Source organism: Vidua macroura, chromosome Z, assembly GCF_024509145.1.
Source record: "Vidua macroura isolate BioBank_ID:100142 chromosome Z, ASM2450914v1, whole genome shotgun sequence".
Lineage (NCBI taxonomy): Eukaryota > Metazoa > Chordata > Aves > Passeriformes > Viduidae > Vidua > Vidua macroura.
Window position 1 is genome coordinate 53,540,866 of NC_071611.1, and position 26,352 is coordinate 53,567,217.

A 26,352-nucleotide genomic window follows, 5' to 3' on the forward strand; every position below is an offset into this window, starting at 1 on the left:
AGGAGACTTTACCTGGTGCAGACATTGCTTTGCCTAATGGAGCTGCCAGCTCGGATAACTCAGTGTGGGCTTGGGAGGCAAAGAAAGGGGAAAAGGCAAAATGGCAGGACTGTGCAGGCAGTGCGTGGCAGGGAGCCGGAGGCGGAGGGGAGCTACTCAGTGACACCGGCCCCGTTTCAAAGTACAGCTCCTGCCGACTCGGCGGAACAGGCCCCCGAACCACCCCCGGCTGTGGCTGGCCTCACGCCCCGGCTGCGCCTCTCCCTCCTCCGGCTGAGGGACTAAGGCGCAGCTGGGAGAAGCCGTGCGTTCCCCCACCCGTCCTTCGTGACAGGCCCGTGATGTGCCGGAGAGGGCTCCCCGCTCCGCGCCGCGGCCGCGGCCCCTTCTGCGGCCCGGGGCGGCGAGCGTGGAGCGAGCCCGACGCTGTGTTTTGCAGGGCGACGGCGGCGGCGGCGCTGCTGGACAGCTCCGGAGCGCGACGCGGCGCCCATGTTCCGGAGACGGCGCAGATGTGAGTAGGGAGTCGGGGAGAGCCGCGGCGGAGCCCCTCAGCCGACAGGCGGGGGAGATCCAGGGAGCGAGCGCGCTCCCCGCCCCCGGGAAGCCCCGGGTTTCCGCGGCGCGGGCGGAGCGGTGGGGGGGCGAGGGCAGCCCTCACCTGCGGGGGGCGGGAGGCGGGATCCCCGCGGGCGGGGACTCCGCGCCCCCCGCTGACGGCGCGGCCGCTCCGCCCCCGCCAGGTGACGTGATGCCCGTTGTTTTGGTGCACCCGACCAATCGGACGCGGCGGCTGGATTCTACGGGAGCCGGGATGGGCCCGTCGTGGCGGCAGCAGGACGCTCCCCTGCCGACCGTCACGCATTGCGCAGGGTGCACCACCGCCCGGTTCTCCTACGGCTTTAACGGCCCCGGCATGGACCCGCCGCGCCACTTCCCGGCGGGCTTCGGCCCCGAGCAGCATCAGCAACAGCAACAGCAGCAGCAGCAGCAGCAGCAGCGCCCGCCGGCGCCGCAGCACTGCCAGCAGCACGGCCAGGACAAGCAGAGCCTCCTCCAGCAGCAACAGCAGCAGCAGCAGCAGAGCCCGTGCCTCCAGTGCAACAACTGCGCCTACTACGGGGCTGCTGCGGCAGCCGCGGGGGATAACCTGCCCCTGCTGCTCCGCGCCTCCTCGCCGCTTTCGGGCGCCTTTCGGACGCACTCCTCGCCGCTGTCTTCCGCCGCCTCCTCCCGGCACGGCAGCCAGCTGAACGTCAGCGAGTTCACCCCGTCCAGCCATGCTGGCGCGTCCAGACAGCCTCACCAATATTCCCAGTACCACCAGTGCCATAGCCTGCAGCAGCAGCAGGCAGCCAGTCCCAGCAGCAGTGTCAGCAGCAGCAGCACTCACCATCATCATCATCATCACCATCATCACCACCATCACCAGCAGCAGCAGCGCCGGGAAAGCAACCCCTTCACCGAAATAGCCATGAGCAGCTGCAGGTACAACGGCGGCGTCATGCGGCCGCTCAGCAACCTGAGCTCGTCCCGCAGGAACCTGCACGATCTGGACTCCGAGTCGCAGCCGCTCCAGGCGCCTCTCGCCAGCCCCGCCGCCGCCGGCTCTGCCCCTGCCGCCGGCAGCTCCGCCGCCCCGGAGATCGTGGTCTCCAAGCCCGAACATAACAACTCCAACAACCTGGCGCTGTACAGCTCCGCCGGCCCCGGCCCCGGCACGGGAAGCTCCAACAACGGCGGGGGCAAGTCCAGCAAGAAGAAGAACCAGAACATCGGCTACAAGCTGGGACACCGACGGGCTCTCTTCGAGAAGCGCAAGCGCCTCAGCGACTACGCGCTCATCTTCGGCATGTTCGGCATCGTCGTCATGGTCATCGAGACCGAACTCTCCTGGGGCGCCTACACCAAGGTACCAGCTCGGGCGGCAGCCGGTCCCGCCGCCCGCGGCCCCCGCCCCGTCCCCGTCCCGTGGTGTCCCCGCTGTCCGGTGGCGCGGTGCCGCCGGCCGCTTCCTCGGGCCGGGGTGGCGGTGGGGCGGAGCGGCCCCCGCGCATGGGTTCTCTGAGGAACGGCGGTGTCTTTCTCTTGCAGGAGTCTCTGTATTCCCTCGCTCTGAAATGCCTTATTAGCCTCTCCACGATTATCCTGCTCGGGCTCATCATCGTGTACCACGCAAGAGAAATCCAGGTAAATGTTTCCTTCTGTGGGTCAGGGAGCATTGCTGGCTTAGATGGGGGGTGCGAGGCAGTTTGTCCAGGGGAGATGTGATGGCAAGTACTGGACGCATCCTGCCACTTCAGAAAGCAAACGTGGTCTCTGCAAGCCTGCTGAAGTTAGTGAATGGACCTCAGCCCTGGAAACGGGCACCAAACGACAGGCAGAAAGCAGCCGGGAAGCTTTGCCTGCTGGGGAATTCTGCCTGCTAGGGAATGTTGCCTGCAGTTGTGCTATAGGATTGCCTAGCCTTGAGGTTATAACCTGCTTTCTAGGTGATGTACCTGTTGGCTCCTATAGCAGATGTACAGCAATAGTCTTTTCTTTTTCAATGACTAAATTTAATGTTGTGCATTTTCTCTTGATGGCAAGGTTAATGGTCTTCACTGTGCAAGGTATGTAATCCTCAGTGAGATGTCTGAAATAGGAGTATACTTTAGGAGAGTGTTTAAAAGGAGAAGGGAGATTGATATTTGACTTGTTTTATTTAACCCGGTAGTGTCTAGGAATGTGACCAGAGAAAAGTGTTAGGAAGGATAGGGCTAAAGGTAAGAGGAACATAATGGTCAAAGCTATAGAATAAATCTCACAGATACTGTTGTGGCTTCTGTCCAGGTGACTTAGTCATAATTTCAGTTGCATTTTTTTTGACCAAGAAATTAAAATGTAGCATTTCAGCTCAACCAGACTGTACAACAGACAGAATTCAAAGTTTTGAATGGGAAAAAACTTTGCTCATAGATATAGTGCTTTTGATTTTTCGGATTAGAGACTTCTTCAGCTGAAGACTGAAATGTCAAGTTTCAAGGGCAATGAAGACTTTTCCACCGGTACCAGTCAGTTAAATAAAAATTTAAAAATTAAGCATTATATAGTACAATTCTTCTTCTGTGCAAATGCATGCATGTAGTTTCAATATGAAATGGTACATAGTCTCCTTCTTAGAGTAGTGTTTGAAAAGTATTATATCAGTGAAGACTTCTTGCCAAACTGAATCCTGTTGTACAGTCTTTGCACATGCAAAACTTCTTTTCCTGGCTCAGAACACAGTTTTTCTGCATTATTGTCAAAGATATTGAAAGCTGTTTAATGATATTGTATTGAATAAACAAGTGTTCTGGAGAGCAAGTTTATAAACTACAGGAGTACTGATGAACATGTTTCTTTATCAGTATAAAAATAAATAAGTAGCACTGCTGCAGTGTTGGAGCCTTATCTGGTGTATCTTCCCACAAATGTTTTTTCAGGCATGAGCAGCAAAGCTTAAAACAAGCCCTCTCTAAATGTTTGAAATATTCTATGCATTTTTCAGAAACTTTAAATTAAGAGTTTTATGGAAGATAAATAATTGAATGAAATAGTTGAATGAAAATGAAATAGTTGTAGGTCCATGCAGGTACCCCAGCTTATACTGAGTAGCTACTCTATTGTTTGTTGGGTTTTTTCAGGTAAAGATTTAAAAATTTTCATTGTCTTAGGAATCAGATCCCTTATGGATCAGAAAAGAAATATTTTTTAAAAATAGTCATTCCAGTTTGGTTGTTTTTTTAACTGATTGTTTTAAAGGACTTCCCCAGATATATATAACTCCGTGGCAGGAGTTGTGCAATCATATGGCTTAATCCCAGTTAATGTCGTTTTCAGTACTGCCAGACAGAGTACAAGTATACCTGCCTGTAAAACAGCAATACCCCATGTTTCAGAATGAGAGACACCAGAAACTGCAGTAGTCATGACAGTGCCTGGAGGAGCTGCAGCTTCAAGGGGTTCTGTCATTCACATCAAAAATGAAAAGAAGTTCTCTGTTTCAAGGAGTTTATTAGAAGTAAAGGATGTAATACCCTCCATAGCTAATAGATATCTGCTCACTTTTGAATTTAAGCATAGTACGTTTTTTCTGCACACACTTGACTTCTAAAAAATATGATGATAGGAGTGCAATGCAAAGGCTATGTCAATTTATGGTAATAAAAATTATGTTGCACTAGACACCTGGGGGAAAAAAGGTATCTTTAAAATCCATTGGCTAAACACATAATGTACATAATGTTCTCCAGTCAAAAGAAGATACTGTGTAACCCTGATAATGTAAGGTTTTTTAAATAACCTTTAAAGCAGACTGTTTTCTGAAGGCAAACATGTCATTAATTCAAGCATACATTCTGCCCTGTGCAGAAGAATGAATAAGGTCAGAATGAATAATGAACAGAGCCCATAGATGGTTGGTTGTTGGAGGATGGAGGACTTTTTGCACCAGCTATTTGTCTGTCCAGCAACAGAAGACATTCTTTTCTGATTATTATCTGAAACATACCTAAATATTTGTTATAATGTAAATAAGCAGGAATTCGTTGAGAGAGGAAAATTTGTTCCATAGAACAGAAGAAGGTGGCTCTATTCAGCTTGCGGCTGTGGTGTCTTTCATACTCTGGTGGGAGCAAACCAACCTAAGCATAAGTAGATTTTTCTACAAAGCATGAGGCAAAAAAATGTTGGGAGATAAGGAGCTGACAGTTTAGTAATTGTTACTGAGTGCAGGATGAATACTGACTGAGAATCTCCTGGGGACCTAGAATGCTGGCAAATGGAAGTCAGCTTTTTCATTATTTTTAGTAGCCTTTGACCTTGATTTATTGGTAGGAAGATCAAACAGCATGCCACAAGGATGTGCATGGGACAGTGCCTAGCAGCACAGCAGGTAGCTTTAGTCTTCTTTTGACGTGACATTGCTTGTATGTTTTGTTTTGGAAAGTCAGCCAGTTAAACCAGTCTCTAGAGTTTGCCTGCTCCAGACTTGCTGCTTATTTTAAGGGAAGGAAGTTTGTAAAGGTTTGCCAAGATTCTTCCCAAGCCGAGAAGTGATACAGCAGCGCCAGACAACTGAGTTTTCGTCTTTTCCCGCGGTCAGACCGTGGTGGATGTGCGGCGTGGAGCTGGAGCACTTCGGGTGCTGCTGGGGCGGTGTCGCAGCCGCCGGTTCAGCACCGCAGACAGCTCCACGCGGAGCTCCCGGCTCGGGCGGCGCATCCCGCCGGGCTTTGTCCGGGGCTTCTCAAGAACTTAGACTTAGCTCTGCATCTGGCAGACCAAAGTCTCCAGAAGCGTGGTAACTGCGGTGTTTAGACAAGGCTAACTGTAGGGATGCTAAGTAGTCTTTGTGAAATAATGGAACTGTTTAAAGGTTTTCCAGTGATGTTTTCAGTGATGGCACTGTATTAGCCAGACTCCAGGAGTAAAAATGTAAGCTGTTATGAATTTCAGTAAATGTGAGTTAGTGTTAAGAATACAATGAAAGTCAGTTGATAACAGTTGGGTTCAACTGTTAATTCATAGCTTACTTTATAATTTCCAGAAAAGAGGATAAAAATTGTGAGCAAGTTTGCTTCACATCCTTCCCCCTTCTAGAAAAAATCCTAATGAACAAAAGTTAGAGTTGGAGTTGAGGGTCTTGATAACTCCCAAGTGTGTGTTCACTTTTTGTTCCATTTTTGTCATGCCTGCAATGCTGTTAAAAACATTACACTTGGGAGATAATGAAATATGCATTGCTTTCTCTCCAGGTCTGTATGGTTGTTGATTCAGTTCTTCAGAACAAGTGCTTTGAGTTTGAAAGATCAATGGGGAAAATGTAATTCATCATTATCCCAGCCTAGAACAGGTATTTCTCTGACTGTTACTCTGGCTGAGAATTTAAAGAGGTGAAGGAGGGAAGAGCTAAAAAGACAGCATTACCCAATTATCATAATATTTTTTTATGTATTAATTATCCACTTCATACATAAACAGTTTGTTACTTAATACTATTTTACATAATTAAAGCAGAGGCAATATGTAACAAAATTGTATTCTTTAGAACTTACTGTTCCATTCCACATTTCTCTAGTGGAAATTCTCTATCCATAAATATAATAGAATTTAAGAAAGTTTTGAATGGCAGTTTACATGGTAAAGCTGCAGTTTTTCTAATTTTATTTGATAATGGATCTCTCTGTCTATCTCTAGTATGGTTAGAGATAGAAATGCTTTTTAACTATGCACCCCTGAACTCGTACTGATTCTTTCTTGTATTGCTAAGAGCAAAAGGATTAAATCAAAAGTCTCTGACTGCCATTTAGAGGTCTTTAATGTCTTTAGTTGGGCATTCCACCACAGCCGAGTATTTCTTGAGAGATGGTGGTCAGCTTAAGAATATATCCACTGGAACTCTTCTTTAATGCTGGACTGCTTAGTGTACCTTCTCTGTAAATAAACATACTGCCTGTCCTGAATAATAGTAACCTGAGTATTGCTAACCTGTGCTGTATCAGACAGCATATGGGCTTCTTTTTATTTTCCTGATACAGAAGCTGTCACTCATGCAGAAACATAAAATTTGTTGGTATTTGTTAAAGCAAATAGAAATCTTTTGTGTGTGTGTGTGTGTGTATTAGCTGAGGTTTTTAACCATTTTTAAAATGTATTGCTAGTTCATACTTTGATAGAATGCCTGTGGAAAGGCTTGCAAACTCCAAGGTTAAGGTTAAGTTATTGCTTGCATAGCAGAGCCTCACAGGGTTTCAGGGAAAAAGCAACGTCAGTCCCAATGGTCTGAAGTGGTGGGAAAATAACATGCTATTGATAGATTTGGAGTGGAACATTTTCAGTCGTCATTACCTTTCTATAAAATTACCACAGCTGAGAGCCCAAATGTCTTGCTGAAGAATCAAGAATCTTCTTTTCCCTGTGCCTGAAAACTTGAAAAAATGGAACAAGCAGTATCAGGTAACAGAAAAGAATGGTAATAAATACATAATACATGTTTATTATGCAAATACATCCCATAATGCATGATGATAATAAACACAGTTTATGGGAGTTTCATTATCTTACTGGCATCAGTGGAAAGTTTTGAGGTAATAATTGTGCGCTTGTGAACAGTTAAGCTCCCTTACAGTTTCTTGTCATAAGAAGTAATGCTTATTCTACAGACCAACTTATTTATTTTTTATTTATTTGTTATTTATTTGTTTCTATCCATGTCACTGTTTTACCTTCACTGGGGTGGTATGTGTGCATTTCATTGTCTTGCTGGCAATCTTTTGACTTTGTGTGCAGTTCAAGTTGTCTTTGCTTAGACAGCATCAGGGATTGCTCACATAGACTGTAAATCTTCAGCTTAAGAAATTAATGAGTTAGACTAAGAGCACAGAGAGCAAGACTGATGAAAAATGCTGCAAATCAAGAAATAAACTTAAGAGTTTTACTTAGCCTGATCTGAGGTCTCTTGAGAATTAGTGATTTTTTTTTTCTAATTATTCTGATAGATTTTGAGTCAAGCAACAACAAACTCATTGTGTGGCAGTTGATCAGGATGCAGTAACTTCATGTGCAGATTCAAAAATTCCCCTTTACCAATTAATATATATTTCACTTCTGTAATGAACAGCAGAAAATCACACAGGAATCCAAGGACACCATATTTGACAAATTAACAGCATATCTGTCAAGTTAACACTGTACATCCTGTTGATGTACTGTTTCTTACATCCTGTTGATGTACAAAACACTGCAGGTGCTCATTGTCTCTGGAATGCAGCACTGGAACACATATGGCATGGAAGGCAGCTGGAAAATCCTTTAATGGTGATCAGCCTTGGAATGGGCGATAAGGTTAAACATATATTATGCCTCTATTTCCAACAGGCTTCATTAGATCATAGAAGGAGGTGGTATGTGGTGGTCAGTACACTGAGTGATTGGTCCAGCCATACCTAGAGTTATCTATTTATGTCTGGTATTGTTCCAACCATTTTTAATGAGGCTGTTGGAAGTTTTTTCAAGACATAAGAATGCATTATGAGGTGTGAGAAGGTATGTCTTTGCCGCTGTTGGAGGAGAGAGAGCATAGAGAACATTTGGAACCAGAGATCAGATTCTGGATTTGTATAAATTGTGTAGCTTAGCTGAAATGAGCAGATGCTCTTATCTGCAGTGTTAGAGGCATTCTGCATACCCATCTTAATGTGAAACTATTGTACGTGCCAGATCATTCAGCTGTGGGACCCTCAGATTAGGAAATTCTATCAGGTACTTGACTACAGCTCTTTTTTGCCTGACTTTAAGTGAAAGTGTGCCAGAACTGACGAGTGTACATAAATGCTTGTTTGGTTTTGATTCTGATTTGTGTGTGATCTACTAAATGTAGTATCTTGGGCTTTGAGTTTGATTTGAGATGTATTTGACATCTGTTTTGAGTGAAGATCAGAATGGGAATTGCTGCTTTTTAGGACTCTGGAGAATTAAAAGGTTCTCTTTCAATCAGCTGTTTTCACCACTGATGATGAAAGTTGTCACTTTCACTTAGTAGAGGACAAAATAAATATTGCTCTGAGCCTATGAAGCTCCTTTTAAGATGTAAATTACCACTAAGAGAAGAGGCTGTAACTGATCTTGTAACTAGCATTCAGGTAAGCTGGAAATATTGGTCACTGTAAGAAATTTAATTAAAAAATTTATAAAGTGTTCAGGAATTTTGTGAGGAAGTTTTCACAGCTTTTTTCTATGGAAAAGAGAAAAATTGCATATCATAGTAACACACTCGCACAAATAGAATTGAATTTTTCTCATGCCTTTTTTTAAATTTAATAACTTAAATGACATTACATTGAAAAATATGAATGGGAAAACTTTTGTTCAGTAAAAGTAATATGAGAAATACAGATCAAATCCTTAACACATACTAAGTGCTCTAAATTGAAATGCTCTAAACATCCAGTTAATTTAGATATTTGAAGATATAGATCCCTTAGTGTGATTATTCTTCATAGAGAAATATTACGATGTATTCTTGATTCAGTTGTGTAAATTAACCTTGTCCTGTTGTTTTAATGAAAGCCACATTAAGAGATTCCTTCCTGTCTCTCAGATGATCAGAAGAAACTGTCATAAGAACATACTTTACAGCTTAGAAATAATTCTTCTGTAAAAGCAGCAGTCAAATATGAACATCTTATATTTTAAACTAGTGTGTCTGAACACAGACTTTTGCAAACAAATGTCTTTAGTTAATATCATGCATAAATATTTTCATAATTGCAGAGTATCACACATTTGTAATTTACTGATTCATTCACTTCTTCCCGTTTGAACAGTCCCTGCAATTGTGCCCTTCACCTCTGTGAAATCAGTCATTAATAGGCATAGTTTTATACTGACATTTTATAGAAGAGCATGAGTATGATATATTCCATGAAGGAGTGAGAGAATTGGGTTCTGAAGAGCAATGTCTCTATCTTCTAAAGTGCTTCCTTATCTCTTTCATTTTGTTGGAGACAGCCCGATCTTTTGGAATTAAATTTCTTTTGAGGAAATTCTAAATCTTTTCATGATGGATGGAAGCACTCTTATGTGTTCCATATAAAGTAAAGCAAAAGGGTAAGCTAAGCCTCAAATAACTTTATATTTTGAAGTCCTGCTCTTAATCTGAGTTTGTGTTTTTTTTTTTTCCCTACAGAAACATATTAAAACAAAACCTTGTGTCAAAGTGGCAGCTTCTAAAATTTTATCTATACTAGAATTATAGGGTTATCTTGATTTATAGGGAAGAGCTGGGTTCTCTGTTATATGACTGACCAACAGAAGCGTTTATGGAATTCTAATTGAATGCAATCACAAAATTACTGAAGGCTGCAGGAACCATGAGGGTCAAAAACGGAGAGTTAAGAGGCTGTATAGTGTAACTCCTTAAGTATAGTTCGTCTTCAAAACCCCTGCTTGTAAAAGGGTATATTTGAAATAAAAAATAATTGAGAAGTAAATATATGTGGGCTCATATCTACAGATTTTATTTTCACCTGTGTATAAAGAGCTTTGTAACCTTTGTCTGTATTCTGTAAAAAATTATGTAACTGTGTGTCTTCCATAAGCAGTTATACATCAGTTCTGTGGTTCAATGAGAAGGTGTAAGATAGGCTGAAGGAAAAGGTTTTCTAACAAGTATTTATATTGTAAAAGTATTTCATTGTAAAAAGCAATTACCTGGACAATTCCTCACTTATTTTTTTGTCACATAAAGGATATTTTTGTGAAAGGGACCACTGAGATTTAGAGTTCAAGTGCTGTGGAAAAAATCTGGGGATGGCTTCATAGCTAAACTTGAAGCTCAGGCTTGCCTATCTTGTAGTCTTAAGCTCAGATCAGTCATTTGTCATGTAAATAAGACATTGTAATTACCATTCATCTATGCCTATAACTTCCAAGTTATATATATATATATATATATATATATATATATATATATATATATATATGCCTACTTTAGCAGATGTCCCAAAACCTGCAATATGAAATGAATGCAGTGCTCCGCAATATGTTCTAATGAGATACTATTCTTTATGAAGCATTTTATTCCTATTAAAAGTTTTATTCCCTCTTTCATAGTTCTGCAAGTTCTGTAGCATTACTACAGGTATACACAATCATTTGCACCTGCCCTATAACTGACCTCTTATGGTCTTTCACTAGAGTAATGCATTATGAAGCAATGCTTCATATTCAGTCACTTAGCAAAACAAAGATTCATTCTAATTGGTGAATGGTATTTCTTGTTTTGTGACAGTTATTAATAGCTGTCAGTAGCTTTTAAGAATACAATCTGTCACAGCCGCAGAATAAGGCACATTTTTAATTAAAAATAAAAATGGCACAGTAGCTTTGATTCAGTCTGTACCATTGCATCCACAATATAAATAAATAAATACAAATAAAATCCACCTGCATAAGAAATCTGAATTCAGTCTGGGAACCTAGAGAAAGACTGAATGTCCAGGTGTGGCTTGACAGCACAAAATAAATTAGCTCCTTCCTAAACATATTTAAAAAAATATCAGAAATAATGAACCTGAGAATTCACTGATAGCATCTAAGTTTAATGACATTTTTGTCAAAAGTATTCTCACTGTGTTTCTAATACCAGTACTAGTTATCGCTTTTACACCAGTCATGCACAATTGACTTCAGAAGTGGATCTGTATTTGGGAGTATCTAAATTAGTGGGATCTTTAGAGCACTTTAGTTTAGAGCATCCTTACTATGTGTTAACAATTTGATCCTCAACAGCTTTGTTATCATTAAAATATTTTGTCAGGAGGATTTGAAAACTCTTGAACAGACACTGATTTATGAATAAGCTAAAGTTCTCTTAACCCATTTCACCTTGGCCATTTCTCTGCAGTAGCAATAAAATTCAGTTTTGACGATGCAGCTACTATAGCCAGATTGTAGTGGGTTCTTTTTTTGTAAATTCCTTCATAGTTTCCTACCCATTAATTTTTGCTGGGCACTAGATAAGAATTGGACTGCTAGAGCAGAAATTCTTGTCCATCCAAATTCAAGTATAAATGAAAAGGTACCCTATGGCAGCTGCTATGTAATATGATCCTTATCTGAATGGTGTCATGGGTAAAGTGGGTTCGCACTAGGACCACTCCATTCTTTTGCCCTTATTCAGGATTAGGCTTCATGGTAAAAGCCAGTAATTTGCATTCTGTTGTAATTTTTGCAGTATGATAGTTTAGAATAATTTAAACTTCATTTGGTATGATAGAGAAGACCTGATGTATTTTCAGTTCAATTTCAGTACCGTTTTAAGACAGTTTAATGGCACAATGGTTTGAAAAGATACTGATATAAGACTACACATGGCCAGTCTGATTTTCGGATTCAGTTGTCAGATAGGAAAATGTTTGGTTCTCTTTATGAGCAGCTGTACATGAATAGACATTTGTCTACCTCCCAGCTACAGAATGGGATGCAGTGGAGTCAGATGAGTAATTTAACAGTGTGGCTGTCAGCTGGCAGGCCATTCTTCTCCCCCGCTATTTGGCACTGGGAAGGAAAAGAGGTGACAGGGTGTTTTTATATACAGTTTGTGATCAGGGATGTCAGCTAAACCAAAATTAATAGTCCTTGCATTTCACTGGTGGCTTTTGTATGTATCTTGTGGGTGGGAACATCCTATGTTAACTGCTGGACACCAGAATTTTTGCTGCTCTAGTATGTCCCATTGAGCATAAGGGTTGTGAAAATAAAGCTTTTTGAAACATTTTGAACAGCAATTTTATTTTTAAATTGCGGATGATAAGGGGGTTGACTGCAATCAGTGCAAACATGTTTGATGTATTTGGTTTCCAGAGATATTAAAAAAGCAAGTTGCTTTGAGAGCAGAGCATCTTTTACCTGAGAGCTGCTGTAATCCAGACAGATTTGATGAAGTTGTTACATTCAAATAATTATTGGGCAGCAAAAAGAACTTTGTGTACTAAGAGGTAGGCTGAGAGAATTCTTTTCTCTGAGGAAACAGGTGCACTCATAATTAGTAGTGATCAAGTAAAATAGTATTTTACCTATTAAGAAATACAAGTAAATACCTGTAAAGAAACTTGTGCCTATGTTTATTTAACTTGGTGTTGAAAACTGCCCTACTTAAAGATATTTTAAGATGATCTTTGAAGCAGTTTGAAGACTTCATCTGCTATATGGTTTAGCCAGAAGCCCACTTCAGGCCTTCAAGAGGAAAAGATATCAAGTACATACCTTCTTTATTGCTGCCCCCTCAAAATTTTACTTGCCAGGATATATTACAGAGACATTTGAAAAAGACCAAATGCCTCTAAACACTTGGACTTAGCGCATAACTATGCTTATTAGTATTTTTAAATATGCAAGTACTTTTAACTCCATTCTGCTTTTTTTTCTGCACTATATACTTTCTCTGATTTTAGTAGTCATGCTTTAGGAAAATACTTGGATTTTATATTTCTATATTTGTAGTTGTTTTTAACATACACTTGAATGAAATTCTGGGTTAAACTATATTTCCAAGATAATAAAAACACTTACAGGGGCTTCATTATTCCTCTGGTGCTGATGTGTACTCACCCACTGTCATGTAAATAAAAATGTAATCAGTATTTAAAAAACCCAGCATTCAAGTTTTCTCACATACCTGAAGTATTTATGTAATAAGTAAACACTAGAGGAGGAACTGAGAAGACAGATTCTTGTGTATATGATGTATTGGTACCCATCATTTCCTAAAAACAATTTCCTCTTTTAGACTCACTGTTGTGCCCCTTTGGCAGAATGAATGAGTTAGGTCATCTTATTTAGCCTCAGATTCGGTGTTTCTTCCTTTAATTCCTGTCTCCCCTGCAATAATATTGCCAGTTTCTTTGGAAAATATGTCTTTTTTAAAAATTTATTCAAATTGTCCTAGTAGTAATGAAGCTGATCACCCCTGAAGAGAGTGAGGCTTCTCTCACAGTGGCAGATGGCAGTTGTTTTGGAGATGGTGTCTTCTTTGTGCAGTGATCCATAGATTAGTACTGAATGAAGAAAAACAAATCCTAAATGAAGAACTGTAAAATAATTATTTAAAATTAATAACATAAATATATTGAAATGTAGATTTCTTCCCAATGACTTTTGCATCTGCAAGAAGAATGTAGAATTAGAATTACTTTATTTCTCAGGTACTCAAAATGGAGAAAAACATATCACAAACCACTGTGTTTCTTGATAAACATTCTAAGAGTTAGTTCTGCAAAATAACACGGTTGGTTTGTACAAAGATGTGCTGTGTTCTTCATGTACAAAGTTTTGGAACTGCTGCTCCAGTGCAAAGCTGAAATCATCCCTTACTTTGATATCAATGTTTCCATCCTTGTACTACCAATTTCATTGTAGTAGTTGAAGCAGACCTAAAAGACCAGGAGAAATTTTTGAAGAGGTGGTTGTTTTTGGTTTTTTTTTTGCTGTTGTTGTTGGAGATTATTTTATTAGCATGGTTGTTTGTTCAGTGTGGTAATTTTTTTATATTTGTGAAAGTAGACCTAAGCAATCCATTTACTTTGGAACGTTCTCTTTTAGGTGTAATAAAACTGGCGCAATTTTTGTGCAGTCTTTTAGCAGGGAGAGTATGCCAGAGCGGCCAGCAAAAGCACAGGGCACTGCAGGTTGGCAGCTGATGGAAGCTGAACTCAGAACAAGGTATGGTCTGGCTAGGTTAGGTTGCTGGTAGGTTTTTAACGGCTGGCTACATCCAAATAACCTTTCTTAGTCCTTAGAGATGTTCCAGACCCCTCAGCTCTTTGTGGCCTCCTCTGGACCTTCTCCAGTAGCTGCTTGTCTCTGTTGTACTGAGGAGCTCAGAACTGGACACAGCACTCCAGGTGTGGTCTCCCTAGGACGAAATAGAGGGGTATACTCCAGTATTTAACCATTTATCACCTCCCTACCCTGCTTGCCACACTCTCCCCAGTGCACTCCAGGATGCCACTGGCCCTCCTGGCCACAAGGGCACTGCCAGCTCATGGTCAACTTGTCATCCACAAAGACTCCCACGTGCTTCTCCACAGAGCTGCTCTCCAGTAGGTCAGCCCCCAACCTGTGCTGGTACTTGGGATTATTCCTTCTGAGGTGCAACACACCCTACACTAAGTTTCCCTAGCCAATTCTCCAGCAGGTCCCACTGAATGGCAGCACAGCCTTCAGGTGTATCAGCCACTCCCTCAGTTTTGTTCCTTCTCTCTTATTGTTCTTGCACTTCAGTGATGTTCAGAGCTTTGATAAATCATGCAGCTTCTCTATCTGCCTGGAGGACATTACTGATTCTCAAAGACAGGCACAAGAGTTTTTGGAAACTTCTGATGCTGGATGGAAGCCTTCTACATGTGGTAACTTAAGGAGCTTGTTTTGGTTGTTTTGTGCAGCACAGGGGGTAGGATCTGAAATGTTGGCATAATGAAATAGCTATTAAATTAAGACTGTTGTTAAAATGAAGGATTGCCTTTCATAGACATTGACAAGTAGAAACTCATATTTCAGTCAATTCAATTGAGTCACGTAGTGCTTATTCTGCTGTATATCTCAAATGAATATACTCACCTTGAGTAGTGGACTTTTATTTATGGAGCTCTGATTTGTTCAAAGGTTCATAAAAATTCATGTAAATAAATATCTCTCTGTTGATTGCAGATCTCAGGAAGCTCAGCTGTGATTGTTCAAGCAAGACTCCAAACAGAATTATACTAGGAAATTGTCTTGTGAAATATCTCTTTAATATTGAAAGTGAAAAAACTCTGGTTTTGTATTAATTTTGTTTACAATCTATTATTAATAGTAAGCTCATTATCTAATTACTTTGATTTTTTTATATATTTATGAGTTTTTGATGACTTCTTACCTCAATCCATAATTATGCTTTTCTCAGGAGGTTCTTCTCTGTATCATTGGGAAAGAATCCTGATATCTTGGAATGTCTTCTCTATTTTTTTTGTACTCCTTGGATTTCGATTCTTAATACTGCATAGAAAGTAATGATGTTATTAGGAGTGTCTCACCTTCTCTGAGTGACTGGAGCACATGTATGTGTATGGAGAGACCTATATGAAAAGAAATTATGTAGGTCCCAGCAATTGCTAGTGCTATAATGGTCTTTTGGCATTGTAGGCTGTTGCGGGGGAGGAGGGGGTGTTAAGCTATTTCATAGTATGGGATTAAGAGTACAGCTGAAAATCTGTACAGTACCATTTAAGAATATTGAGGAATGCTTCTGAATATCTTTAGAGAGAAAAGGCTAAAAAGAATACTGTTAGCATGTGGATTAAACTAGGAGGGAAGTATGGGTAGGTGGAATTTAACTTCGTGTGTTCATGCAGAGTTTAACCCTATATTATTCATTGATTCTAAATTCCTTTCTTTCTAAAAACTTTCCCTTTTGTTTTAATAATGATCTGAGGGATAGATATGAAAAAATGACACAGACAAACGTGATTAAGAGCATTTTTTAACACACATCTGTTTTTTTGAAATGATTGTGGTTATTTGTGACATGTCAGAGTAACCAAGATGTACTATTAAGATGTATTTTAATGTGAAATTTTTGGTACTGCACTTCTGAAAATACAATTCACAAAGACTGTAAATTCTCTGAGCCTCTTTTCCCCATCCCTTCCCAAGATGATAACATTTAAATGCAGTATTTGAGAGAAGTATTTTGGGCATGTTTAGCCATCAGGAGTCATAACATGAAGTTTGCTTTACACACATGCTTTATTTATAGCAAAATATTAATCATTGTAAAAAACCAATTTTGCACAGAAGATGTCAAATTTAAATGTACTACACAAATAATTTTTGGGCTGAAACTAAGTACCAGACTTTTAAAATCTTCTGTTTAAACTGGGATGTTTATATTTGGGAGGGGAATATATGTGTGCATGCATGTGTACATGTATAAGTAATAGAGCAATCTGGCTTCCTCATTTGAATGAACTAAGCATGTTTCAGTAGATGTTTTGGTAGATAACTAGACCTTGTGGATTAGTTTCTAGTGACCTACAAGAAAGTTTGTTTTTTATTCTGCATATGGAAAACATTCTGGCAAATACAAGATAGCCAGTTGCTCATGTCATTTTTTGAAAAAATCGTATTATTTGCCTTCTGTGTTTTGTATGTGCAGAAGGAGTTTGATGCCTCATGACTTTACATATGTATTAAACCCACTAACATGTCTGATGTGGGGCATTGCACTTAGGATGAGGAGTACAGCAGCTTCCAGGAACTCCTATAGGCTCTCCAAGGTCAACAGGCATTTGGGTAACTTACGGGCCATTTGATCACATGCCTTCCAATGATGTAAGAAAGTAATTTCCATCTCCTAGTTAGAGGTAACTGTACTAAAGGCTTAAGATGGCAATCTCCTGTCATGACTTGAGAATGGCTTTAAATAATTTTTACTAATGCTGTGGGAGAGTAACTTGGCTTTTTGGAGTAGTGAGACAAAAAGAGTATCTTCTTTGTCTACCATAATGTTTTTATTTTTTTGATTGCGTGAATGATATTTTGTGTAATACATACTATAGAAAAATACTGGCTAAAAATTTCTGGTAAGTCGTCAATCCTGGAGGCTACATTTTGCTACTCTTAGTCATATTCCTGTCAGTTCTTTTGTAAGATTTAAGTGACTCCAGTATTTAACCATTTTTAGTTTGGGTTCTTAATTAAACAATTGCAACAATTTGCTTGTAAGTAAAGTTGATTTCCTTTCTCCAAGGAATGCTTACAGCACTACAGCTGATGCTGCTTTATCACTGTTTATTGCTTCCCTTTTACTCCTGTATTATTGTATCCCCACAGTATTACAGCAGGTAGTGATACAGTTCTCAGATTTGTCCTTTTGCCTGTAAAGGCATTTTTAAAACATGACTAGTTTCCTTTTTCTTTGCCTTCACTACAATTCAGAAAATTAATTTCTCTCCTTTTGTTTCTCTCATTTAGGGAGTCTCTGATCCAATTTGTCATTGTGTGCAATCTGTCTGTTTAGAATGCCTTTTTTTTTTTCATCTGGTGTTATATGAATGTAACTGTGTAAATATACACTTACCTATTTCTATAAATATCTGTCATTTTTATGTTTTTAAAGTGGGGCATTGATTCTGTGTCTTACATTCACATACAACATCCTAGAAATACATTACATAATTTCAGGTGAGAATAACTTCAGAATTTTTTACACAAAGTGGAGACGTAGTAAAAGTGTATGAGAGTTCTATATTTGGAGAACCTTGCAGGACACTGATGAAGTACTTGCATTAGATTTTAACTCTGAATAATTACAAAAAATTTGAAAACTATGAATAGTAATAACATATGTAACCTTGACTGAAGTTTGTCCTTCTCTGTGAAGTGCGGGACTCAAATCTACAGGAATTATTAAATTCTCTTTTTATTGCTAGTGTCATTCTCCATTCAGATGAGGAGTAGCATCTTGAAATTAATGCATGGTTGTTACAGCCAGATTGTCTGAAATCAGCCTAGAGTGTGTATACTTACCCTTTGAATGGTGCTGTTCAGCTGTCCTTCCCCTTCTCCCTTCATTTATGTTCCTCACTTTCTGGAGTGGAAATGTACATAGCTAAACACACAGGCATGCACAAATATCTCTGTATCTTCCAAATTAGAAGTAAGCTTGCATTAAGTAGATTGCATAATTGCAAGTATATAAAATGTGCACATGGAATCCTGTACTACTTTCTGTGCCATTTTATTATGTCTGAACTTAATTGTTATTCACAGCATGTGACTGATGCCTTTTCATGTTCTGCAGTGTTCGATATCCATCATAGTTTGAACTTAGGCAAAGAACTGTAATGAAGTCATCCTCATAAATGCAATTTTGAAATGTTTCATTGTTTTGAAATAGAAATGTTTTGCTGGATCTGTGTCTTTGTGACTTCCGGCATTTTCTGCCTTTCATGTTTTTACCTCCTAAATCTCATTATATGACAGCTTAAGATATTATCACTTTAAAATATTTGTTTTCTTAGAATAAATTGTCACAGCTAAGGTCATGGAAGGTTGATAGGCACCTTCTTTGTCCATAAGCATAAAACATTCTACTGAGATCTGCAGAGAAATTTCTCTCTATGTTGCATGTTAGGTTTTCTTCTGCTGACAAGTGACTTATCAAGTATGTATTCCGTAATGATGTCTCAATGTTTTAAAAAAATTCAGTCATAAAATAACATTATCTGCAATAAAAATGGCAAAATCAAGTTTTAATGCCCGTGTTTAACTCAATGTTTTTCTGTTCTCACCTTTTAAATTGAATCAGTACTGAAGGTATAATTTTTTGTGAATTGCCTTTCCGCATATAGAATTCTTTTTGAAATCTATGAAAAGTATACATAAAAAGGGAGGAGAAAAGACAATTGCTTTTTTTCTTTTTTCAGGAGATTTTGAAACTTTATAGCACTGCCACTTTGACATGTATTTGATATGTATCTTGCAATAGAAATATTTAAATCCATTGTAAATTTTTTCTTTTTTTTTTTTTTTTTTTTTCTTGTAAACTCACACAGCATTTGAGAGATCTGATATTATCATATTGTTTATTTCAGTCATGCTGGTTACTATTAATCTGTATTCCGAGTGTTCTAAATACCTAGATTTCTTCATGTCTGATGTAACAATTCTAAGATCTGACTTACAGTATTTGCAGGCTAATCACAAGAATCAAATGCACTGGAGCTTTACAGTACTTTGAAAGTTTGGCCGTGTATTTGCTAAGTGCAAAATTGCACTGTTTTGGTAAGACAGATATACAGACAGATATCAATTGGCCTTCCAGTATCAATTCACATATCTAGTATCTGTAGCTTGCAGAGTGACCACAGGTAAAAGAAATGGTATGTGCTCATGTTGCATACATTGAATTCTTTAGCTTAATTCAACAGTATACGACTTTGTCTTCAATAATATTGGAGTGGAGATAAGAACTATATGTAAATGTGATGGATTCACCTTGGCCAGCTGTGAGACCCCCACCCAGCTATGCTTTTGCTCTCCCTCTTCAACAGCACAAGGAGAGAAAATAAGATGAAAAAGTTTGTGAGTTGAAATAAAGATGGGGAGATCCTCTGACAGCACTGGCAAAATAAGCACAACTTGGGGAAAGTTAATTTACTTTATTGATATTTAAAAGCAAATTAAGATGGCAAAAAATATGCTGCTCCATCACCCTTTCCTCAGGCTCAATCTGTCTTCAGGCTTAATATCTTCATTCCCAGCTCCTGTATTTTCTCCTCCATGAGTGGTATGGGGGGCATGGAGAATGACAGTGGGTCCATGAAGGTTCCTCTCTGCCACTTGTTTCTTCTCACACTTTTTTTGTGCTGCTGTGTGGGTCCTCTCCATGGTCTGCAGCCCTTCAGAATAAATCTGCTCCAGCATGGGACTTAGATAGGCATTAGTTTTTCTAAGGGGAATCTGCTGCTGTGTGAGCTTTCTGCAAGTGAGTGTTTCTTCAGCAAATACCCAGCTTGCCCTGAAGTGGTTGTCTCCACAGGCTTCAGGGAATTGCCTCCTTTATCATGGTCCTTCTTCTCCATGGGCTCCTCTCTGTTCCTGGTGCCTGGAGCACCTCCTCGCTCTTCTTTTCTGACCTTAGACTTTCTAGTGTTCTTTCTCACATTTTTACTTTTATTACTCACTGCCTGGGCCATGTTTTGCCCTTTCTTAACTATGCTTTCACAGGAGCACCACCTGCTTCACTGGTGAACTCAGCTGTGTCCTGCAGTGGGTACATTGCAGAGCAGCCCTGACCATTTCTTGCTGACATCAGCCCTGCAGCCATTCCCCAGAACCAAAACCTTGTCACCAACACCCAGTGTAATAAGATGGAGAGAAAGAACATAAGGGATAAAAACTAGATCCATAAAGACAGAAATTTATTTTGGTTTGTTGTTTGATCAACCACAATGAAGTTAATTTGTGGTTATCACTTCTCTAAACAGTTTCAATAGAGCACTTTTATGAAAGACAAACTGAAGGTATTGTGAGAAGGATGTAGAGTGGTTTTTTGATCACTAAAAAACACAGGGAAATCAAGCTTGTATTTTTAAACTTTTGAAAGAAGGAAGGGGGCAAAGAGCAGTGGAGATGAATGGTGTTTTGGTGTGTATATAGGGTTTAGGATGCCAAAAATACTTTTCTTACATTAGGGAACACATAATGACCTTTGTCTTCTCACCCATTATTTTTGAATAATCTAATTTTAAAAATTCTGCGAAAGTATTTTTTCCCCTCTTACCTGTTTACTGAACAGCCTTGTTTAGATTCAAACTACGGTTGAAGTGATGGGGAAGTCTTCTGTCTGAAATTGTATCTTTTTTGTACATATGGGTTATGATCCTCTCTAGAAGTCCATTTGCAAGGTCTTGCATATCTCTATCTCAGCTAGTGACAAGTACTGCTTGATTAGCTATTTATTTCTTAAATCATCAGGCACATAATTTGCTAAACAGTGTGAAATGTTTTAGTACCTTTGTTCCTGGGTGACAAGTTGAAGGCCTTGATTGTGCAACAACCAACATGTGCATTTAATTTTCAGCTTCTGGACATCACCTGGCTACCTGGGCTACTCTGATATTTGCTGGCTATTATTTTTCATATTTTCAGCATGAGATTTCTTCTTGAGTCTTTGTGCACTTTCTCATGTAGTTTTGTATCTTACATTGATCATTATTGGTGCCTTGAAGAAAGCTTGGATACTTCTACAGAAGCTATAATATCACCTTGGCTGAAGCTTAACAGGAATCTTAAGAAATATTTTTACTTTGTAATTTAGTTATCTATTCAGAAAACCACTAAATGCTTCTCAATTTTATGAACTTGGAGTAAACAATTGATTTTGAATGGACAAGGGGTCCAGACTTTTTTTAAAATAAAATATTACAATTTTAAAAATATGAGGAATTCTTTGTTAATAATGAATGAATGTTAATTCAGTTTCATGTGCAGTTTTAAAAATAGTGTATTAAAAATTCTTTTTGTCTTAACCAGAGTTATATTTCCTTTCATAGTGATGTTGTAATGTCATTTTCCGTGATGTGTTTTTTTTTTTTTTTTTTAAGTGGTCTTTGGCAGCATAGAAAACTGTGGTAATTTTAAATGGAATTATAACAGTTTTTTAAATGATGTACTAAAGTTAACCTTATATTTTATTATTTCAGTTGTTCATGGTGGACAATGGAGCAGATGACTGGAGAATAGCCATGACTTATGAGCGTATTTTCTTTATCTGCTTGGAAATACTGGTGTGTGCTATACATCCCATACCTGGGAATTACACATTCACATGGACAGCCCGGCTCGCCTTTTCTTACGCTCCATCCACAACAACAGCCGATGTGGATATTATTTTATCGATACCAATGTTCTTAAGACTTTATCTTATTGCCAGAGTTATGCTTTTGCATAGCAAACTTTTCACTGATGCCTCATCTAGAAGCATTGGAGCATTAAATAAAATAAACTTCAATACCCGTTTTGTTATGAAGACTCTAATGACAATATGTCCAGGAACTGTACTGTTGGTTTTTAGTATCTCATTATGGATAATTGCTGCATGGACTGTCCGAGCTTGTGAAAGGTAAGGTGGTTTTTCTTGTTCAGTTCATTCTGTTTGTCTTTCTATTTTTCACTCCTGTTTTGTCTCTTAAATTTTGAATTCAGGGGACCTAAACATTTGTTAGAATGGAGCTCCCTAGTCCTTGACAATTTGAGTGTTGGTTGCGGTGTATTCTGTAACAGACATTGTTAGGATTGATTTGCCTCTTATTCTGAAGGACTTCTGCCAAGAGATCTGTGCCTGTTTACTTGTAGCACTACAATTTCATTTCAGTGCGTTGATATATTTAACACACTGGACAGATACCACAAAATGCCTTTAGGAGTAGTTGTTAATATTCTGCATTTATACCAATTTTCATTTCTTTTCTTTGTAAGATAAATGTAGTGAGGATAAGATAAAAAAAATAGCTGGGGAAAATGCTTGGGAGGGATGTGTAATTTGAGTGTTGTTGTGCTGAAAAAAGAAATAGAGTGCAAAATGCAGTTGAGTAGTTGGCAAGATCAGTAAAGGGGAACAGGCAGAACACTTGCAGTAATATAACTATTTCTTTCTTTCTGTCTTCCAATGAAATTCAGAAGTGCATTTCAGAGTGTGACTTTCAACTTCAGCTGGTTTTTCAACCTCCCTTTACCACAGACTTCAATGTAGGTGCAGAATAAATGCCTATCAGTGCTGACAACTTGAAATTGAAGTTCTCAAATATGGCTTTAAGAAAAAAGAAATGGGCTTCTGATTGGATAGAATTGCTTAGTAATATGAGATAGGTTAACTCTAAGAAGACAATTAGAATGATTCTCTATAAAAGATTTAATGCCTTGGACAGCTCTTAGATCCTGGAATTGATTTCTCCTTCCTTAAGCTGAAAAATCATCAACATATTTAAGGTATTTCTGCTGCTGTTTGTTGACCATTTTGTTTTTCCTTTTCATATCTGTCCATTTTAGAATCAGTTTATGGGAGTTACTTGTGACTGCTAAATGATTCAAGTTAGAAGTTAAATCACACACCATTGTGCATTTTTGCGTTACTCCTTGCATTCCTTTTCAACTTGTTATATGGAAAAATATCTGATCTTACAAAATGACTGTAGGAATCAGGTTTTTGTAGTTTTATTGTTAAAATTTCTTTGTATCAATATAGTTTCCTCATATTACAGCTAAACTAATGACATATTACAGTTTCAGAATATTCCCCATAGTGGCAGCGAAGGAGTACCCTAGATTTTGACTCAATCTGTAGTAGGTGTATTTTCATAAGCTTCTTCTTTTTTCAGATGTAACTGACTTCTGCAAAGTCTCTCCTCTTTACCTCATATTCTCCACTTCTCTTCCCATCACTTTTCTTTCAATACAATTGCTGCTCAGGAATTCTTGAGTGCCTACTCAGGCATTTCCCAAACTGTCGGTTGTGAAGTGGCTCTGAATAACTTCAGCATCCATTGCTATCATCATTACGTATAACTGCTTGATGATGATGGTGATGATGCTAAAAAATATTTTTTATTAACTTTTTTATACACGTGCTTTCAAAATAAGCTAGTACAACTCAGTGAAAATTACTGAAAAATATTTGCTAATGTCTGATACATGTCTCTAAAACATATTTATTTCTTAGTATACAGATTGCAGAACAAGAATGTATATGTAGTATGTAAGTAATACTAAAAATAAAAGAAACAAAGATCACCTCACTGATTTTCCAGTCAGAGGGAGTGAAGAAAACATTCTCATGAATGTTTTGATTTTCTTAGTTTGCTTATTTATTTTTAGATAGCGACACACTTCTGCATCACTGTTGTTCTGGGAAGATTATTTATTTGGTTAGGTACACTGAAGTCAGGGTTGCAAAAAGCTGCATTTTCTTCAGCTCTCTGCTAAATTAGTAATGGATTTTCCACATTTTAATTTGCAGTTGCTGTCCTTGAATTGACTGTAATAGTTTGGACAGTAGGCTGAATAGCCACAGACTCCTCTAAAACTAAAACACAACACAACTAAAAGCAAGTCAAATATACAAGTTAGTACTAGGCTAATATATCTCTAGCATAATTGCCTTCTGTCTCTGGATCCTAGTCCAAGATTCATTTTTTAAAAAAGGAAAAAAGTTGATTTTATGTTTCAGAAACATTAAAAGGAATGTATTTTGTATTTTGTCAGAATTAGATTCTTATGTCATTCATGCTAGTTGCCCAGCCAGTTTTTTGTGTTTTGCTTCCAGTTTTCCCTTGAGACAAGTATTTTGCCAAACAAATGATACTGACCCTGGATTCCAGTTACTAGTCGGCCCATCAAAACCATTTAAATCCATAGCCCATATAGAAGTATGTGGTAAGAAAAAGTTCTCAGAAGAAAACCTCAAAATCCCATACATTGGAATGCTCCTAATATTTTGCCATCTGAAGTTAAACATTCCTTTTTTTTTGTGTAGTTGGAGGCAGATACAATAGCCATTTATCATGAGAGAGGACAGATATGGCCACTGAATAATTTCTGTTCTGTGTAGAAATCATAGTCCTCAGAAGATGTCTTCCAAGGTCTTTATGTCTTTGAATTGCTTAGATGTTAAAAGTTAAGTTTCCACAAATGAGGTACACTTTTTCCTAACTACTCTTGATTTGTTTCTTAGTTTTAACTCAAGAGAACCTCTTTTTTATTTTAAATAGACTATTTTATGTACACAAAATGATCCTGAAAATAAATTCTGTCATTAAGAGTGGTTTTTTTTGACACTATATATGACAACATAACAAATTTTAATACATCTAACAGAAATTAGGAATTAGGTAGCAGCCTGGTAGCTTTGGTTTGATAAAGGATGATTTATATTAATAAAATTTGATGGTGTTAACTGTTTCTTTGCATCACTCTAGCACCATGCTCTAATTTCTGTTATATAGTAGCATTACATGAGTTTGCATTAGCAGTATTTCTTTGGTGTATTAAATCATTTAACTGACCATCCAAATTGGAGCAAGATGATGGTGATAATAGATTAAAATACTGAGATTCGGGAACGGAGGGGAAAGATTCTCATTCTGTTCCATGTTCTTAGTGAGAAGGGAAGTCACAGTAGGTGGTGTCCTTTATTGTGGAGTTGTGTGCTCAGCAAAAGCTGTTGCTGCTGAATGACAGATTGTTCTTCTATTCAAAGTTAGGTTTTTATTATTGCAGATGATCCTGGGAATAGGAAGGGAGACTGGAAACCACACATTTCATGGGAAGATAACTTGAAAGAGCGTCATTATCCATCTCTTGAAAGATAACCCATGGAGACAGGTCATAGATTGAGCCAGGCAAGTTGGCTGTCTGAGTAAAGACTTCACTGCATTAATGGTCATCTGACTGATCACTTGATATACACTGAACTAAGACAGGACATGTGTCTTTCTCAGTGCCTTAATGACTGTACAGTTAGCTCCCAGAATGCTAATTAGAGCAAGTGACACTATGGGTTGGTGAGCAAGGTATTTTCCATTATTGGAATTAGAGGTCATGTATGAGGGCAGAACATGGTACAGATAATGGTGGTGGACAGCCAGCTGAGTATAAATGTGTTGCTAGGGCTGCAGAGTAATCTAGATGAGGGAATTTGGAAGGTGAAGGTGGGGAAAGCATCAAGTGTTGCTGTATATATAATGTCTGTTTTGAGGGGAAGATTGCATTGCATAGGTTTCATCTGCCTTCTCATTGCCAGTAGCAGTATATTGCTGTTTGTCATGTGTAGGCTTTATAATGAAAATCTAAATTTTTTATTAGGTCTATCTCAAAAGATGTTTATGTTTATAACATCTCTGAGGCACGTGATCTAGAAGACTTATGCATATATTACTTTCACATTTGAATTATGAGCCCTACAAGGAGTTTAATTTTTTTCAGTTTCCCATGCATATGTTGTTACTGAAACATATGAATTATGAAAATAGATTTGTGCATGGGCATCAGTTGTTTATTTCAGTTAAAGTAGAAAAGTTTGGTTTCTCAACAAAAAGAAAGTATTTAGAAAGTTATTTTAGTATTAAATCATTGAAGAATCTGACAAATTTGCTTTTACTCTTCTGTAGAATGGGTGTCTCTTCTGTGACAAGTGGTCTGCTTTTCCAGGTTGTCTGGAAGGTAGCCACTCTTTATCATCTGGCTTTTTTTTTATGGAAAGGAATTAAAAATAATGTCTTCTGAATACAC

At 38.7% G+C, this 26,352-nt stretch overlaps 1 protein-coding gene across 5 annotated transcripts in view; it reads left to right on the plus strand.

The window, feature by feature from the left end:
* The first annotated feature begins 751 nt into the window (after positions 1-751).
* KCNN2 (potassium calcium-activated channel subfamily N member 2) overlaps positions 752-26,352 on the plus strand; it is a 68,896-nt gene continuing 43,295 nt past the window's right edge. For 4 of the 5 annotated variants that reach the window (XR_008441233.1, XM_054003096.1, XM_054003097.1 and 1 more), the window contains exons 1-3: positions 752-1,912; positions 2,095-2,190; positions 21,771-22,189. Coding sequence is in view for 3 of the 5 variants with exons in the window: in XM_054003096.1 (XP_053859071.1) it covers positions 752-1,912; positions 2,095-2,190; positions 21,771-22,189 (1,676 nt within the window). In the remaining 2 variants the exon portion in view is untranslated. Of the gene's footprint in view, positions 1,913-2,094; positions 2,191-21,770; positions 22,190-26,352 lie in introns of those variants that run through there. The other variant, XM_054003101.1, reaches the window with a different exon arrangement.